Source organism: Leuciscus leuciscus, assembly GCF_965113295.1.
Source record: "Leuciscus leuciscus genome assembly, chromosome: 18".
NCBI lineage: Eukaryota > Metazoa > Chordata > Actinopteri > Cypriniformes > Leuciscidae > Leuciscus > Leuciscus leuciscus.
In genome coordinates, this window is record NC_138742.1 from 14188075 (window position 1) to 14207807 (window position 19733).

Sequence of the window (19733 nt, forward strand, 5' to 3'; positions counted from 1 at the left end):
ATAAGCTGTCTTAAATAAGAATTTCTTAGGGGTTACATAACTCAAGATGAAAATGAAGGAGATTTCACACACACATGCTTTTTTCTAAGGCACTCTTCCGATCCTCTTCGCTGTCTATGGTGTCTGATGATTGGCTGGAGTTGTCATCCATCAACACGGAGCCATTGTCGTCAGCCTGTAGACTGGTGCACTGGGTGAACTGCAGACACAGAGGGGATAACTGTGAATAAGAGACGAGACGTAATGCTGAAATGTTATTCCATTCAGGGATGGCTGCAGGGACAAAGAGGAACGATACAGAGGAGAGAGAGCAGGGTGGGAAAATAAGAGCTGTTGTAATAGCTCAGGTTGCCTAGGTGACAGGAGAGGAGCATGCTGGGTCTGCCGGTGACAGTGACTGAATGATAACAGGAATTCAGCGCTTACCAATAATCATGACACAGAGACGGATACTCTACTCTGAATCTCAATGCCATTGACCCCGTGAAGTCACCACGTTCTCAGAGAAACTGTTTTGGTTGAAACTGAGCATTGTTTTAGCGGAGGATAGATGTGCAGACAGCCCTGCAAGCCGTTCAACGATTTGAGACGGAAAGAGGAAGTCTAAAGACGTCCTGCCTTTGTTAATGTGTTTATTAATCAGAGGTAAAACTAGAACATAGACTATGCTATAAATCCTCACACTTTGTCACGTCCCTCAGTTTGTTTGTTTTTTGTCATCAGGATTTCCTAAAACAAAAATATAAAGTAAATTGTTCCACACCATTTTTGCTACAGAGATGAATAATTCACCTCAAATCCTGCAACTTGTTGTGAAGAGATGTTTATTACAATTGACTTAAAATGAGATTGCATTGTGAAACCGCATAGGTTTGTGCTAAAATATATTATCTATACACACGTTTTTATATTGGGCAGCTGATTTTTCTTTTCAATAACCTTACAGCTGACCTTTGCGCATTATCAGATTGTCATTAAAGGGATAGTTCACACAAAAATGACTACTCTAAACCTATATGAGTTTCTTTATTCTGCTGCACAGAAAATAAGTTATTATGAAGAATGTTGGTAACCAAATAGTTTTAGTGACCATTGACTTCCATTGTATGGACCAAAAAAAAATGGGGTGCGGTTCGCACACTAGAAGAGAAACGCCACGTCTTTAAAATAAGAATTGTACCAAATCCTTGTTAATGTACATAAAGACTCATCCTAGTCTGTAAGACTGTACATTTTAATATTAGAAACAGTACTAATAGTATTAGTTAGGTGCCAGATATGTTATATATTCTTTTAAGCTTAATTTATGACTGTGGATAATCTGTATCATGGAAGAATAGCGATCACAGTTCTCCCACGATTCTGAAAACAAAACATTAGAGAACCGAACAACATAATATGTAAATTACTTGAGGTTTTGACATAATCCTCTAGCCTATTTAATGTTACAAATTAATATATTTAGGAAATATTAAAAATATTTATTATTTTAAAGGAATTCATTATGTAAAAAAAAACTTTTGAAAATAATGAATTTTTAAACAAATCTCTTGAATGAATGATTCAGTGATGCATCAAATACATTTGAACAGTCACTGGTCACCACCAACTGGAAAAGGAACCACTTGCCATTGTTTTCCCTGCGTGTCAGCAGTAGTGTACATCAATAGACATATTCTCCTTTTGTTGGAACAAAAAAAAATCTCTACAAACAAACAAAAAAAGCAATTACTTTTTACTTTTTGAAAAACTACATTTCGTGACACAATAATAGTAGTATTATATTTCAACTGTATATTAAAAAATGGCGCTTCTTATGTTGTCATTCCCCTTGTAGCACGCGGAAGTGACGATTCTCTGTCAACCAATCAACGTTCTGCAGTGAGTCTAGCTCCACCCTTTAGGTACCGGAAGGCTACCGAAAAAGTGGTACGGTACGGTTCGGCATTTTGGTACCATTCAAAAACTTTTGACAGTGGAAACTGAACTGTACTGGACCGTACCACTCGGTGGAAACGAGCCATTAAATGCACTAAAGACAAGATAGGATCTGCCCTTTAACCAAAGCTGTTTAGCTGCTTGCCTGGTTAACGTCACAGTCACCTGTGGAGCATCACTTTATCTTCATTCTCAGGACCCCGGTTTCTCACTCTCTTTCTGCGTGTATTGTGAGAAAACACAATACACGCCTTCCACTATAACGTCACACATCCTCCTCAAAACAAGGAATCCTATGCAAAGACCTTGTGACTGATAGCACATCTCCATCCATCTATTCTGATATCCCTTTTTTCAGTGTGTTTGTTTATTAGAGCTTTACAAAGCACTTCCTTCACTTATGAGGGTGTTATTGTGTTGTGTGTGAGAGAAATGTGGCAGTCTATTCAGAAACGATGTGAATTACAATGAACGGAAGTTCCTTACATCATTTGATCATTTACTCACTCTCATGTCGTTCCAAATACGTGTGATTTTCTGTCTTCCGTTGAAAAAAAAGGAGACATTTTGAATAATATGCTCTGGTTGCGCTCTTCCCACTCAATTACATTGAAAAAGGACTAAAGATTTCAAGTTTAATTGAAACAACTCACTGACACTTAACTGATTTGAAACACTTTTATAATGCACTTCATTTTAATAATGTTCTTTTTGAAGCTTGAATTTCTTGAAAGCTTCGTCATTGCAATTGGATGAAAAATAATGACCAGTCCACAGAAGAAAGTTAGGAAAAACATTATGTTAAGTAAATGATGACAGGACTTTCATATTTATATTTTAATTTGACTCCGTTGTGCTGCTTAACATCGTTGTGGAAACCATGACACATCTTTTCTTCAGGATTTTTTGATGAATTGAAAGATCAAAAGAACAGTATTTAGGCTATTTGAAATAGATTTTTTTTGTAACAAATGTAAAAGTCTTTACTGCATCTTTTAATCAATTTAACATGTCTTTGCTGAACAAAAGTATCCATACTTTATTTTTTTTTTTTTCTTGAAAAATAATGTGTATATTGTGTTGTATTTGTCCATCAAGCAGTGTTGTAGTTTAGCATTACGCCCAACAATTTGCTGATCGGTGCGTGCCGTTAAGGCCTGTTGGAGTATCATATTACACTGTTGTGTTGTTTTCTGGTGCGGGGGGGTGGTGTTTGTGTGTTTTAGAGCAGTGCGATCACTCCTGCCTGTCTCGCAAGTCTACTCAGATCATTTCCAGATGTTTTTTGGCACAGCCTGCAGGAGAATCCCCCACTCTTGCACTTTCCCATTTTTATCTTCACCCAGAAGCCCGGAGTCTTTACTCGGACCTTTAATAAAAAGCTGAGATCATATTGGTTGTTGTTTTTCTACAGGAAATTGTTAAAGTTAGCTTGAGCAGAGGGAGGTAATCCAACCTTCGTTTTATGTGAGGGTACACGCGGACTCATGTTACGGTTATATCATCAGTGGTTCCACGCTCAAACTGCTGTGTCAGACCTACATTTGTGTGGGGAATAAAACGAAACAGCCAGTTTGATAACATATGCTGCGTTCCTCCATCCAGGAGACAGGCCGGATCCGAGGAGCGCTTACATATTCATTCAGGAATTTTCCATTAGCCAACAAATAATAAACTCACGCTGGATCCCGACAGCAAATCTTTCTGTGTCAGGTACAAAGCGGGCTGTCAGCTGAGCTGAATCAGAGACAGAAATTAATATGACATAAACTAAAACCTCAGCCTCTCTACGGAGAGAGACAGGAAGTCACAGAGTAATGCATAACATTGAAGAGCAACACCAGTATTAGTAACTAGTAATTAGTAAGTACTAGTAACTAGTAAGTAACTAGCCCCAATAAACACTGCAGAATGTTTGTCTTGTTTTCCAGTAAAAAAATATATAACTATCTATATAAGGGGGGGGGGACTAGCTGCATGAAATATTAAGGGGGAAATGTACTATAATGGTTGACCATTAGCACTATTCATTTGTTATGGACTACGATTTCAAAAGTATGGGGACAGTAAGTGTTTTTTATTTTCTTCATTTATTCAGAAAGGACACATCAAAAGTAGCAGTAAAGACATTCATAATGTTACAAAAGATTTCTAATTCAAATTATATTTTAACATATAACATTAACATAAAAAACTGTTTTAAATTGTAATAATATTTCACAATAATATTACCGTTTTTACTGTATTTTTGATCAAATAAATGCAGCTTTGTTGACCATAGGAGACTTTTCAAATAAATAAAAAAAATCTTACTGACCCCCAACTTTCGAATGGTAGTGTAATTTTAAAAATCTTAAATTTACTGCAACAATTGTCCTTGTAAATAATGCCTGAGGCTGTGATTAGTATCACTTACAAGTCTAGACCTGAAGCTCATGTTGTTTCTGTAGTATATTAAATTAATTTCCAATTATAATCACAGTGCTTGAGATCTCAGTCTCTAGTTCTTGTTATTCTGCTCCTTTCACCACTCACCTTCTGATGAAACGATCGAATGAAATAATGAATGTTATGCATTTAGCCATTAATCTGGATTTGCATTTGCTCTCTTCCAGCTATTGTGATTGTTTATGTGTGTTTTGTATTTATCTGTGTGCTCTGGCTCAGATAGTGTACACGCACATACAAAAATATACAGTGGGGTCCAAAATGTCTGAGACCAACATTGAAAATCTGAGATTTAAATTTGTAAATAACTATAATTTTAGCACTAGAAGGAAGAGGATAAAAGCAATAGAATCATGTTAATGTTTCAATTTAATTTTTCACTTAAATTGTTATGCTGATAATATACACTACCGTTCAAAAGTTAAGGGGTCATTACTTCTATTCGAGGAAACACATTAAATGTATAAAAAGTAAATAAATACTGTTCTTTTGAACTTTCTATTTAACCAAAAATCCTTAAAATGTAGGCTATTGCAGTTTCCAAACATTTTTTTAAGCAACACAATATAATAAATATTAATAAATGTTTATTGAGCACCAAATCAGGATCATGTGACACTGAAGACTGGAGTAATAATGCTGAACATTCAGCTTCACCATCACAAGAATAAATTACATTTTAAAATATATTACAAATATTATATATTAAAAATAATCTTACCGACCCCAAACTTTAGAACAGCAGTGCAACTTATGATGTAAATATTTTATTAAAATAGAAAATACAAATTATAAAACAGATAGTTCCGGTCCTTGATTATGATTATTTGAGCTGTGTTCAAAGCCTTTGTAAATTACACTACAAACATAAACCTGTGACTGTATTACATCAGTATTACTGCACCACTGCGTCTGTGTTGGCAACCATTCCGCTTCTGAAGACATATATTGAATGACGAAAGAATAATTTATTTTTTTTGCAATAGCATTACATTTTTGTGTCTGTGTGTTTATTTCATGAAACCTTATAACAGAATAACCGTTTTATAAAAGCAATAAACCTGCAAGCTGTGATTTATAGTGAATTTTGAACAGCTAATAGGGGTTTTAGGCACTCTGCGTCATGCCTAACAACGGCCCTTAGCTGTTCAAACCACAGCTTCTTGGTTTAACAGAGCCCAACATAAGAACATAAGAAGTCTGTTTGATCAATGTGTGTTTTCACTTTTAAAGGTTCAACCTGTAGAAAAGAGCCTGGCAACAAATGACCCATCAGTCAAATGACCATCTGGCCTCTCTCACACTCAGCATGAATACTAACACATTGAACCCCTGTGCAAACTGATAAAAAAGACCCTAATACAACCTTGCACCCCCCTTTCTTGTTTTCTCTTTACATTATTCATTCTTACAAAGAGACTATGTACAGTAGCCTCTGTTTCAGATGACATGTCCACAGACTTTTGATGGGCGGTGTGAAGTCTGATGTTAAAAGGTTTTATTTGAGACACATACAGCAAGCAAACAAGATCCTTTGATCACACCTACAGTGACCCCAAAAAGCATCAACACATAGGCCCTGTTTACACCTGGTAATAAGATGTGTTTTGGTCGATCGGATACATGAGGTAGACAAGGGAGACACATACCAATTTACACCTGGTGTTTAAATCCGTCTCTTTTGTCCAGTTTCAACCACTTCTGTCCTGATTTCTTCGAGGGGAGGGTCTATGGGCGGGTAAATGTATGTGTGTTTTTTTTCAGGTCTTTCGAACTAATGGACGAAATAAGCTCATGCAACTTACATACGAACATGACTGGAGAAAACAGAAAAACATACGTAGAGCAGCAGCTTTCGTTTCTGCTCTGATAGCCGTGAGACCAGGCCGAACGCGGTGAGCGCTTGTTAGAAATCAGGAGTAGTGAGAGAACATTGCGCTTGGTACATTTTTCATCTTCAAACCAAACCTGGATCTCAAGCCAAAGTTTAAATCCCGTCTGGCTAGTGTGCTTCCTATAATGTTTACGCATTAGGTCAATAGGAGGAGAGTAGGCGGTCTTTTGTGGCTGTTCAAACACATTCGAACACATGAGCGTCTACACTACGAAAGCAATCCGGTCTAATGTGTTTTCTACTACCTCTGGAACTGGTCAAAAGTGGACAAACTCAGAACGTTTTAGACCCTGTTTACACCTGTATTTAGCATCGTCCACTTGTAATCCGATCGACCAAAACGCATCTTAATACCAGGTGTAAACAGGGCTTGAATTATAGTTTGAATTATATTATATTGTTTTTTTTAAATCAAATTCTTTATGCAACAAACTTAAAGAAAGAGCACATGCACACTTTTTAAGTAAAACATTTGATTAAAGTACATTTAAATACATTATGGTTTAAAAAAGTATTCTAAATGAATCCAATAGTCTGATTCTGGCAATCTGACTTACCTGTGTATGTCCTAGTGTGGTGGATCCCTGTGGAGAGTCTGACGGGAAGCTGTTGGACGGCGGGTTACCGGGATCGCAGTCACCGAGAGCAGGAAGGCCATCTCTCCACTCCTGCACACACAAACACACATAAAATACTGCTTTAAAACAAACAGGTCTTTCAACCTTCATGGTCTTTCACAAACATCAATATTCAGGTCAAAATAGAGCTGACCCATAATTCCTATCTCTGTGTGACTATGATGTGCGGTTGTGTTAGAGGGTCCTAGTAATTAAAGGTCACATCAAACAGTTATTTTGGACAGAGGTGAACCACAGGGCTCCAGTGAGCAGTTGGTCGCACCGTTTGGTGCAATTCACACGGCATTATGAAAAACAGAGACATCTGTACTGTGATGTAAACTGATGTTTTCTGTGAGAGGCAGTCTTTTCTTCCATATTGTGATGTATAATCGAGTGAAAAAATTTAAGGCAGGACTTGATTTTGTCTATTGGGAATTTAATTTAATTTGGAATGGATCGTTGGATCATTGCGGTTTGCTATTGCTGTGATCTCATGTGAGTGACAGGATGTCCTGCCCTCGCACCGGTAAACACGTCATTAGAGAAAAGAAGAGATGTTGTCGCAAGACGGAGGGGAAGTTATTTTGATTATAGATTAAGAGAGCACACAAATATTTTTATTTTTTTTAAGTGCACTGAAAAATCATTTATAATAAACACTGGGGTGTGCGATTTATATTGTCTACGATAATATCGTAATTGTTGTTTTGATGTGCTATCTGACATTATCGAGTATGTCCCTCACTTTGCAAAAACCAAACAAAAATATTGCCTAAAGAGTGCATACACTGCAATGATTCGCCCAATAACAGTGACTTGCTGCCACCTACTGGCGGTATCCATTTCATATTTAAAGTATCTTTTCAATTTAAAAATAATTTCTTAAATCAATATTTTATTTTTAAAACATCAAAACATTATTTATGCATTTGTAAGCAACTGCAGGTTAAATTAATTTATGTCACCTCTGAGCTGCATTAAACAGTCTGTGTAAATACATCTCAATGTCACTTCAGATGCAGCTTCTGTTTCCTCTGCATTGCAAAGACTGATTTTGATTGATTGGTAACAGCCCTTTAGCGTCATATTATTCTAATTGAATTTTTTTATTAAATGTAATAATTTGACATAATTAATTATCCATAAGCTAAATTTAATTAGGTAGGGGTAAAATTATTGCCCTTATTAAGGTAAAAATGCAAGTAAAAGGTACAAATCAATTTAACCATATCGGAAATTAAAATTTCTGTCACTGCTGCGAACCACTGCACAAAATATGAAGAATAACAAAAACTTTACGAGTCAGCTGTCCACGGCAGTGCCAAACCTGCCAATGTACCAACACTATAACACACTCAGCAAAATATTGTCTGATCATCGTTATCGGAAAAATTACAGAAAATATCAAGATGTATTTTTTTGTCAATACGCACATCCCTAATAAACACTGCAACATTCCATAAAAAAGAATGGCCAATTTTGATTTCATGGTTGGTGACTTTAAAAACAGAATACAAAGGCTTCTTGATACTGATAATGAAATATATCGAGTTGTTTGAGTGAAAACATCCCACATCACAACATTTTCCTCACCAGCTCTTTGTCTATGACTGGCAGGATGGTGAACTGCTCCTCTGTTGTTTGCGGGCTGCCCAGGTCTTGACTGCTCCTGGTGGGTGGAGGCGGTGGTTTGCCATCCAGTTTGCGGACCTGCCGCTCCCCCTTCGCCGTTCCGGTCGCCCCGGCGCTTAGCTTACGCACCGGATTGGTCAGCCACTTCTTCAGGGTGCTGACAGAGCGACGAGAGCCGGGGGAGTTTGGGGCCGAACTGCCCGAAGCCTGGGGCGGCAGAGAGGCCACCGAGGTGGAAATACTGCCCTCACTGCCAGCGGCTGAGTATGAGTCTGTACAAACAGAGAGAGTGAAGAGAGAGAGGGAACAGGAATTAAGTTGGGAATAACCATCTGAGAGGACGACAGCAAGGGAAAACTAAATAAATCTGCCTTATATATAAACACACTCAATATAAACACACTATAACACTAAATATGGCCCATAGCTTAGACATTGTGAAGATTTTTTCCCATCTCAGATTTCAGGCCTGTGAGTTTCTTCAACTATGGACACTTTTGACCCTGTGGACATTTACCAAATACACTACCAGTAAAAATATTTGGGGTCGGTAAGATTTTTTTGAAATGTTTTTGAAAGATGTCTCTTATGCTCATCAAGCCTCATCGAGCCATTTGATGAAAAATCATGTAAAAACAGTAATATTGTGAAATTATTACAGTTTTACTGTTTTCTGTTGTTATATATTTTAAAATGTAATGTATTCCTGTGATGGCAAAGCTGAATTTTCAGCATCATTAAATTTTTCAGAAATCATTCTAATATGATGATTTGGTGCTCAAGAAATATATATTTTTGCTATCTGAAAAAATCTGACTTTTTCTGTGTTTAAGTGCAATAATTGGGTCCCCTGTGCATCTACCAAACAAGAAAACGTGAAAAGTGACAACCCAGTGACTTTGTTTTAGTAAGCCTTTCTCTGCAAGCATGTAAAAAAATAAACCTATCAGATTTCGCTCCCCTTCTGATGTAGGAAGGGGATAATATTACCACCCCTTAATCTGCACGTTTCTATCCATGGCGCAGCCATTTGGTTTATGCAAGCGACAACAGTGTAAACAGTTCTAACTATAGACTGTAAAAAGATGGACGACGCCCCTTCGCTCTCTTCCATTGGTGAGAACTGAAGCCGGCAGTGTCCCAATATGGCGCTGACATCTTGGGACTCAAGCCGCAAAATCAACGCCCCGCCCTCACTCTCACAGAATGCACTCTCCCTGCACTTTTTTTAAGTGGCCTATGTCTGCTCCGTTCCGCTCCAATTTTGATGTCTGTTGACTGCAGTACGACAAGAGGCTTGTTAAAATAAAGTAAATACAATCTCTTCAGTCCTCCGAAGATCCCGAAAAAAAGTCTGTTGGTGCTTCAGTGACTACTTCGCTCAGAGAACCTGTCAATCACAGCTATCAATCATGACGTTACACCACCGTTTTTATAGCGTAATTACGTAACTAACTAAAAACAAACTTATTTTAAAAACAGACACTTGAACTTACATCAGCGTGATAAAAACGACAGCAAATGACAGAAACCACCTTTGGAAAAAAGATATTTGAAGTGTAATTTAATTGTTTAATTGGTCTCACGTCCCGTTGAATAACACAGGGAGGCGGGGTTTATGACATATACTAGGACCAGTCACCGGGGGGCGATCGAAACGCTTTGGCTTCACTTTTCAGGGCTTGTGCGGCACGCTTGGTTCTAACACAGTTTGCAAAAGTTCGAGCAAAACATGCAAACTGTTGTCGTTGGCTCCACAGACGAGCTCAGAACACTATTTAGAGTCCCAGCCTCAGACAAGACAGGAGAGCAGTGGATTCATTTAATTTTCAATGGAAATCCCCCAGAAACAGATTATTCAATGTAACTCCACAACAACTACATGTATCCACAAACCATTCAGAAACGTCCAGGTGCAGCCTAAAAGTGGTAACCTCTTCCTGAGTCTCTCTGTAAGACTGCACTCCGCTACTGGTTATTTCTGAGATTTTGGATGAGTGAGATTATTTGCGTGTTTTGTTATTGTATCCGACTTTAGTGTAAAGGATCGTCCCTCTTCTGGTGCATACATGCACCACAGGAAAATTCTGTCTTTTTCATGAACATTTTCACTATATTGTCATTTCTACCACATCAAATAATACTGTTTTTCATATTCTGGTGGAAATGACGGTGGTGGAAACAACAAATAAAAAAAACTGACTTGCCACTTGCCCTTTGTCTTGCTAAGGCTAATTTCATAGTTAGTTTTAAATATCCCAAATACATGCATTTAAATAACATCGACAAACTTTAAGCATAATTTGACAAAAAATCTTGATGAGAAATGAGACACATATATTCTGTTCTCACATGTAGCCTAGGCCAATATACAAGGACATTTTTGTGCATCAACCTGTTTTGATAATGACACACTTGACTTTACTCAGTGATCTTTCTGTTTAAGTGCAAGTGAATCTTTAGGAAGAGCAAAGATACGCTGTCGCTAATTATGATGAATGTGATGAATGGCTCTATCGTTCACCGAAAAACAAATTTATGGAGATGCATTTGGACTGTAATATCCTAATTACTAACCCTCTCATTTTGAATAATACATATTCATCAACACTGGTATAAGGGTAAGAACAAAATCATGCGCATGCATATGCATCTGTTGTGAGTCCAGAAATTTAGAGCAAGAACTTTTAAGTACATTGTCATTCCTGAATGCATTTGTGTGTGATCGGTGCAGACAGGCCTCGTGCCACACATCCCAGTTAGTGTTAATCACATGAGGACTACTCAAACTGGTTTAGGGCAGACTTTGAGAAGCTACACTGGTTAGCCACGCTGTCGTGTGACCCTGGAGAGCTAAATATAGACCCCGCCCCAAAGTTGAGGCTCAGGCTGAGACTGCGGTGCTGGTGTCAGAGGGACCCTGGGAAAAGAACAGAGGGGGATGTGCACAGGAAGCACACTTTAATCCTCGTCCACAGGAAGGTCACCAACTTTTTTTGTTCTCTCACCACGTTGTGCCTCACGCCCCCCACTACTCTCTTCCTGACCCAGAACAGTGGCTGTCTGAGGTTATCAGCAGCAGAAAGGACAGACTTCACATGTTTCAGTCTCTCGCCATTCTAATCTAGCCCCTGTTTGACCCCCTGATTCAGCCGAACCCTGCCTGACAGGAGGACATAAACCAAACAGACACAGACACACACAGGCTGTGTCAGTACTTGCTATAGACCATTGCTAAACCAGTATTTTTCTAAAAGTAATTTTGAAGTTAAGCTTTATTTTCCCTTAATTATGACATACTGAAAAGGCAGCTTTAACTAATCACAAATTAGACATGTCTTTTTTCTAGAAATGTGACTTACATTGGGTTTGTTCGGGGTCGGTTTGATTTCAGCAATTGACTTTGTACACTGACGCATGTATCATTCCTATTTTGCACCCGCGCACAGCGGACTTTTCCCTCCACAGACGCACGTCGGTAAACTAGCAAATGCATTTGCGCTCCCGGGGACGGTTCAGCGCAAAGAGGAGGCGTGTTCCGGCGCAAACGTTCCCTGGTGCTATTTTGCAGGTTTGGAAAACAATTCCACCACAGACCAGGAAAAACCTAGTCTAAAGTCAGTGGCGTGTTGCGCATATTATTCATATGCTATTTTAAGGGCGCATGCTTGGCCATAATCAATGTAGCGTGTGCACAACGTGCAAACACTTTGCTTATCTCATCTACACACAGACGCAGCAGTTCTCATTTTTAGAAAACCATACATTTTTACAAGGAAAAATATTAACACACGAGGGAAATCATTGTTGTGTCCATGAAGATGTGAAAAATTAGGCATAAATCTAGCTTACACTTTTACCCAAATTATTATACACCTGTTTAACCGAAGCTAATTTGGGTGGGTTTCTCCCATCCCCAATGTAACTTCTCTGTCTTTTACGTAACGTCCCTGACGAGAACGTCGGTCTCCTCAGCTGTGAATCGCTCCTGGCGTACGCCTGGCAAATCCGCCGTCATAATATCAATCCGCCATGGAACAAGCGCGCCTGCTCTTAAAGGGAATGTGAGATGTCGCTCTGATTAGTTTATTTCACGTTACGCCCAAACCACACCTATGAATAATGAAGCTACTTCAGACCAACCCATTTTAGATTTGCGTCGGGCGCAAGAGTAATTTATCCTGCCAGTATAATAGCAACAGCGCCCAAGACCCGCCCACAAAGTTACTTGCGTTTCGCGCTTGATACTTGCGTTTCAGATCGTTAAAATAGGGCCCATTGTAAAAAATATAATAAAACAAATCAAAACAAAAAAACTATCTAAAAATATATAGATCTAAATATAAAATAATCTTATTTTGAGACTATTGTGCAACCAAATAATTGTGCATTAGTGTGCATTACAAGTCAAACCGACTTTTTGAGTTCTTTTTGAGTCTCAAACAGTTTCGCTTTCATAACTCTTGTGAAATTTGCAAGTGCTTCAAAGGGTTTGGTTTGAGAACCTTGTTTTAGAGTATAGCCGCGTTTCCACCGCAGGAACTTTCCCCAGGAACTAGGAACTTTGGGCTGGTACTCGATGTGTTTACACCGCAGGAACCAGGGTCTAAATGAAGTTCCGGGTAAATATTTCCCCCTCCGATAGTCCCTGCTCATGAGGTAGTACTTTTTCAAAGTTCAGGAACTTTCAGGGGTGGGACTTGTGCGCTGCACAAGCTGATTGGTTGTGTTCACGCCGCATTTTGGTTGGATGACTCCACGCAGCATTTATTTATTTTTAACCTCCCTTTTTAAAAAATCTATTGCGGTTCGTGTCGTGGCTTCATGCAGTAAGAGTTGTCTGTCTGCAAATATGGAATTTAATAAAAAAAACTGGTGGACTGGCGACAAGTTTCAGGCTTTATTAAGGGTATTTGTGGAAGAGGAAACTTTCTGCGCGTTTGTCCCAGCTATCTCACAGTCAATGTCCGCAATAGCTGATAACATACAAATTTTATATCTAACGTTAGCATTACGAGCTACTGAACACGCTTTATCAGTGCTCGTCTCTTTTCTGCCACAGCTTTTATTATTAAGTCATTATGTTTACACATTGTCATCTATTGCAAGGCACTCCAAACCATGTAACAAATTTACTATAACAGGATTGAAATAGCGCTTTGAGGTTAGAGTAACAAACAACTATTTACAAGACTGTCACTATTTATGATTGATAGACGGGGTCAAGGCTTTTTTTAAGCGTATTTGCGAAAGAGGAAATTTTTGCGCGTTCGTCCTAGGCATCTCACAATAACTGATAACATACGTTGTCAAATTATATACGCATACGAGCTTTCTGAACACGCTTTAGTATCAGTGCTCGTCTATTTTGTTTTGTTAATTACCTCGTTAGTAAACCAATACATAACTGCAGCACAGTTTGAATCTCCTCCATACTTATTATAAATGTGGCGCTCAAAACTGATTACTGTCCGTCGCAGACTGGGAGGAGCAGTTGCGCGCAGTTTACCTTCCCGGTACTTTAGACCGCGGTGTAAACGCAGAAAGCAACCGGTCTGGGGCAAAAAAAAGTTCCTGGGAAAAAAGTTCCTGGGACAAATTGTTCCGGGTAATTTCGGTGGAAACGCGGCTTATGTGTCCAATTATTTCACATGGATTCAAAATTTAAGCGCTGTGGATGGGGTCAACAGGTGATGATGGATGTTGGATGCTTTGTATTGGTCTATTACCAAAAAAGCAAGCAAAACATTTTCTAACACAAACAAAAACAAATTTGAGTGCAAATAGGGGGGCAAATTATTGGTTTTGCTTGCAAAACTTTTCGGATGTATAAACGCTAAAAAATAACTGGTAGCACTTTATTTTACAGTTCTGTTCCCCATGTACATACTATAGTAATTACAATAACGGGGTAATAACTATAGGTACTAACCCTGAACCTACCCCTAAACCTAACCTTAACCCATGTAGTTACCTTATATTACCAGTACTTTCTAGTACACTGCAAGTACATGTAAGTACACATACTGTAAAATAAGGTGCAACCAAATAACTCCTTAATAGACTCAACAACAACAACAACAAAATTATTAAAATGGCCCCAATTTGTCTGGGGCAACCCAGGAATAAGTAAAATTAAGGACTGGGGGTCTCTCAGACTCCAAACAGAACACAAGGGTTAATGTAGAGGTCCAACTAATTTATTAAGCTAATGTTTTGTGTAGCAGAACCGACCTATAATTTTTGCTGATACACAGAGAAACAACCCCTGTCGAGAACTAATCCACAAACTTTCCACTTTCATCAGGAAATAATCAGTGAAATAATGGTGCTGACCTCAACCCAAATGGAATTCAGCAGAACCTAAAGTGGAGGGATTATAACTCTTATTGCTGGCTAAACAGCAGGGCAAAGCTGCTTTCCTGATACTGTGCTGCTGTGTGCTCGGAGGGGGGTAGCTCTCTGTGTGAACAACATGCCAGACTGTTCCTCCTGTCTCCCCACACGGGGCACAAAAGAGAGGAATGGTTTCATTCCACACTCAGTATGGATCCGACAGATTAAGAAAGAGTGGCAGTTATGAAAAAGCAAAACCTAATTCATTACCCTGTTTTGTTTTTTGAGCAGGGAACTGAATGTTATCAGGAACTAAAGGCTGCTGTGAACCGGCAGCCACTGCTTACCGTATCCTCTACAAATCACCGGTGACACCCACATGAAACAATGCATGATCCATCACTATATTCCAAATCCAGATTAAAAATTGTGTAACGTGTCGTAATGCAACAAAGTAGAGCTGAACGATCACTCGTTAAAAGATCGAGATCTCGATTCAAACACCCTCGCGATCTTATTCCTAAATGACAACGATTCACCTGTGTCAGTTAAACATTTGACAAAATCACACCGGAAGACTCAAATCTGTCTTTGCGCTGCCGCTGAGCCAGCGAGAGCAGTTGTCATGTTAGGTATGAAGCTTATTATTTCTTGTTATAGACCATATGTAGCTCCGCCCCTTTTCAGCATTACGCTCATTGTGTTCTGTCTACCGGTTTGTATTTCCACAGCATGAAGGTAAGATTTTATGGATTTATGAATGAACCAGTCTACTGACATTTGTTATGACATCCGCTTCAAATATTACAATGCTCATGATAACTTTCATTAAATCTACAATAAGTAAATTCACTTCACCAGCTAATTATTCTTCGACAGCGATGCCATAGAAATATACAGAGCTACTGCAAAAACGGAAGCTCGATGACCAAATTCTAAAGATTTTAAAAACGTTGGTGTGTGGTGTTGAGTTGGTCGCTTCAACCCACGGCCCAAAAAAAAAAAAACCTACGGCAACAGTATAAAAGTAGCCCAATTCTAATTGAAAACTGCGAACTCTGCAAAACTGGCAACAAGTGCAAAACACAATAAAAAATATATATTTTCCATTGAATCATTCATTCAATTCAGATTTGTTCAAAAACGATCAACCCAGTATATAACATAAGTGAAGTATTTATGAATCGTTTATTAGCAATTCATATTTTGTCAGAACATCTAGTAAGTAACATGTTATTTTGTTTAGTTGTCTGTTCAGAATCGTGAGAGAATCGTTATCTCCATTAGAAAAAAAAAAGTGATTTATCCAGAATCGTGCAGCTCTACAACAAAGCACACGAATAGAGAACCAAAATAAAAACCAAGTTTTTTAAAAAACTTTAAAGCACACCAAAAAAAAAAAAAAGCAAGACTGAAATTGCAGGAAGAGATGCTCCATTTTGATTGCTGGTAAACTGAGGGGCTGAATTGATTCAAAAGCTGCAAAGCTATGCTTAAGTGCTGGTGGTGTACAGAGAGAGATCCTCTTAATAAGGCACTGACTGAGTGCTCAACACATTAGAAAGGATTTTCTGAACTCTTAATAGCTAGCTTCAGCGAAGGAGAAACTACATAGATTATATAAAAAGATGTCTTTATGTAATATCGTTTAAACATGTATCTGTATGCTGTAATTAAACAATTCGCGCTGTAAGATTTTTTCCAGAACATACAGTTAATTTTTCATGGGAAAGAAACATGACAAATGATGTCTTAAATATCTCAGTTGTTTCTCCAATAAGGCAATGATATCAAATGGAGTGCAATAGAAGTCTCAGATTTTTCTTCTGACAAAATATCCTAGTAATCTCTCTGGTTCAGAGATGCCAGGAATTTCACAAACTGTTTTCAGAGTTGGCAAGATGTCAGAGTCTGCTAAATTATTTTTATGAACATTCCTCATTCATTTCTTCCAAAATCAAATTATCCCTAGCTATGCTACTAACATTAAAGTTCTTTCTGTACAAAAACAATGTTAGGCTGCATAGATTAGGTCAGCCGGAACCGGGAACACTTCCCATAAATCCTGATGTACACGTTGCATCATAAGAAGGATGGCGTCTACGCAAATATTAGTCTCTCTGTTTATCCCGAGGTTTACCACAATCCGCCGGATCCAGGCCGTATCCAGATCTGGTGAAGGACCTGCGCCTGGACGCGACGACAACGCACTCCTGAAGTGTCAACTAGTCTCTCCCCTGTGAAGGCCTCCTTCCCTTTACCTCTGTACAGATAAAACGTTGTCGGGATATTACCAGTTCACGCGGCTACGCGGAAGCGATACAAATTCTGCATTATACATTTTAAGGCCAGACAAGTAGTTTGTTGAGGGTTGGTTTGTAAAGAAGGACTACACGCCTGCGCACATATACACTCACCTAAAGGATTATTAGGAACACCATACTAATACTGTGTTTGACCCCCTTTCGCCTTCAGAACTGCCTTAATTCTACGTGGCATTGATTCAACAAGGTGCTGAAAGCATTCTTTAGAAATGTTGGCCCATATTGATAGGATAGCATCTTGCAGTTGATGGAGATTTGTGGGATGCACATTCCGTGCACAAAGCTCCCGTTCCACCACATCCCAAAGATGCTCTATTGGGTTGAGATCTGGTGACTGTGGGGGCCATTTTAGTACAGTGAACTCATTGTCATGTTCAAGAAACCAATTTGGAATGATTCGAGCTTTGTGACATGGTGCATTATCCTGCTGGAAGTAGCCATCAGAGGATGGGTACATGGTGGTCATAAAGGGATGGACATGGTCAGAAACAATGCTCAGGTAGGCCGTGGCATTTAAACGATGCCCAATTGGCACTAAGGGGCCAAAAGTGTGCCAAGAAAACATCCCCCACACCATTACACCACCACCACCAGCCTACACAGTGGTAACAATGCATGATGGATCCATGTTCTCATTTTGATTACGCCAAATTCTGACTCTACCATCTGAATGTCTCAACAGAAATCGAGACTCATCAGACCAGGCAACATTTTTCCAGTCTTCAACTGTCCAATTTTGGTGAGCTCGTGCAAATTGTAGCCTCTTTTTCCTATTTGTAGTGGAGATGAGTGGTACCCGGTGGGGTCTTCTGCTGTTGTAGCCCATCCGCCTCAAGGTTGTGCGTGTTGTGGCTTCACAAATGCTTTGCTGCATACCTCGGTTGTAACGAGTGGTTATTTCAGTCAAAGTTGCTCTTCTATCAGCTTGAATCAGTCGGCCCATTCTCCTCTGACCTCTAGCATCAACAAGGCATTTTCGCCCACAGGACTGCCGCATACTGGATGTTTTTCCCTTTTCACACCATTCTTTGTAAACCCTAGAAATGGTTGTGCATGAAAATCCCAGTAACTGAGCAGATTGTGAAATACTCAGACCGGCCCGTCTGGCACCAACAACCATGCCACGCTCAAAATTGCTTAAATCACCTTTCTTTCCCATTCTGACATTCAGTTTGGAGTTCAGGAGATTGTCTTGACCAGGACCACACCCCTAAATGCATTGAAGCAACTGCCATGTGATTGGTTGATTAGATAATTGCATTAATGAGAAATTGGACAGATGTTCCTAATAATCCTTTAGGTGAGTGTATATTCAAACGCACATAGACTAAACACATAATACGCATGTGCACGCCATCAGCGTTCTCACAGATTCGCGTTTTTAAAGTATGCGCAGAGAGAACTTAAGGGTTTTCTGTTAGAACAGTGTCGTGTTAGCGGCCCCTAAGTTAATAACTAATGATCGTTGCGACGGAAGTGAATCAATCAAAACTAACTTTAGCTGGACAATAACTTTATTCTAGAGCTGCTGTAAAGCCAAAACAATCTGTTACTTTACAGTGATAATAGGAAATTAAAGCTGCTTTGAAACAATCTATATTGTTAAAAGCGCTATATAAATGAAGGTGACTTGACTTGACAATTGTCCCAGTTATTTTTTATTTAAAAAATGAACATCTGAGACAATTTGATACTTGTAGAAATTAGAGCTGTGTTGTAAAAATTTAATAAAACTAAAACTATTAAAATAATTTTTGGTAATTTAAATAAACTGAAATAAAATAAAAATAAAAATATTATTTATATGGGAATAATAAAATTAAATGATATATACAATAATAAAAATTGTTATAAACAACTATAACTATTACTATAACAAAATTACTAAAATGTAAACTAAAATTAAAATGCAAACTGAAAACATACTGTATATTGATAAAAAAAACAAAATAATGCTAAAATAGCTCTATATTTACACCTGGTATGAAGATGCATTTTGGTTGATTGGATCTCAAGTATAGGCAGGGGAGACGCATTCCCGTTTACACTTGGTGTTTTAATCCGTCTCTTTTGTCCACTTTCAACCACCTCTGTCCTGATTTCTTCGAGGGGTATGAAAATACTGTCATAGTCCAGCTTAAGTAAGTTAAGTGGTGGTTCATTTCTGTTGTAAAAAACTTATTAGTTCATTTATCTATAGTTTCAGACCTTAGTTTCAGTAGTCATGTCAAAGCAATAACTAAATCAGCATACTATCATCTCAAAAATATTGCAAGAATTAGATGCTTTGTTTCCAGACAAGACTTAGAGAAACTTGTGCATGCTTTCATCACCAGCAGGGTGGATTATTGTAATGGGCTCCTCACTGGCCTTCCCAAAAATACCATAAGACAGTTGCAGCTCTTACAGAACGCTGCCGCTAGGATTCTGAGCAGAACCAGGAAATATGAACATATCACACCAGTCCTCAGGTCTTTACACTGGCTCCCAGTTAGATTTAGGATTGATTTTAAAGTATTATTACTGGTATATAAATCATTC

The 19733-nt window shown here is 38.6% G+C and overlaps 1 protein-coding gene across 4 annotated transcripts in view; it reads right to left on the reverse strand.

Moving 5' to 3' along the window:
• The window catches only part of arhgef25a (Rho guanine nucleotide exchange factor (GEF) 25a), an 82874-nt gene that overhangs the window by 14009 nt on the left and 49132 nt on the right, over nucleotides 1–19733 (reverse strand). For 3 of the 4 annotated variants that reach the window (XM_082144888.1, XM_082144891.1, XM_082144890.1), the window contains 3 exons: nucleotides 8494–8804; nucleotides 6838–6948; nucleotides 75–220 (listed from right to left, as the gene is read on the reverse strand). In XM_082144888.1, coding sequence (XP_082001014.1) covers nucleotides 75–220; nucleotides 6838–6948; nucleotides 8494–8804 — 568 coding nt within the window. The remainder of the gene's footprint in view (nucleotides 1–74; nucleotides 221–6837; nucleotides 6949–8493; nucleotides 8805–19733) is intronic. The other variant, XM_082144889.1, reaches the window with a different exon arrangement.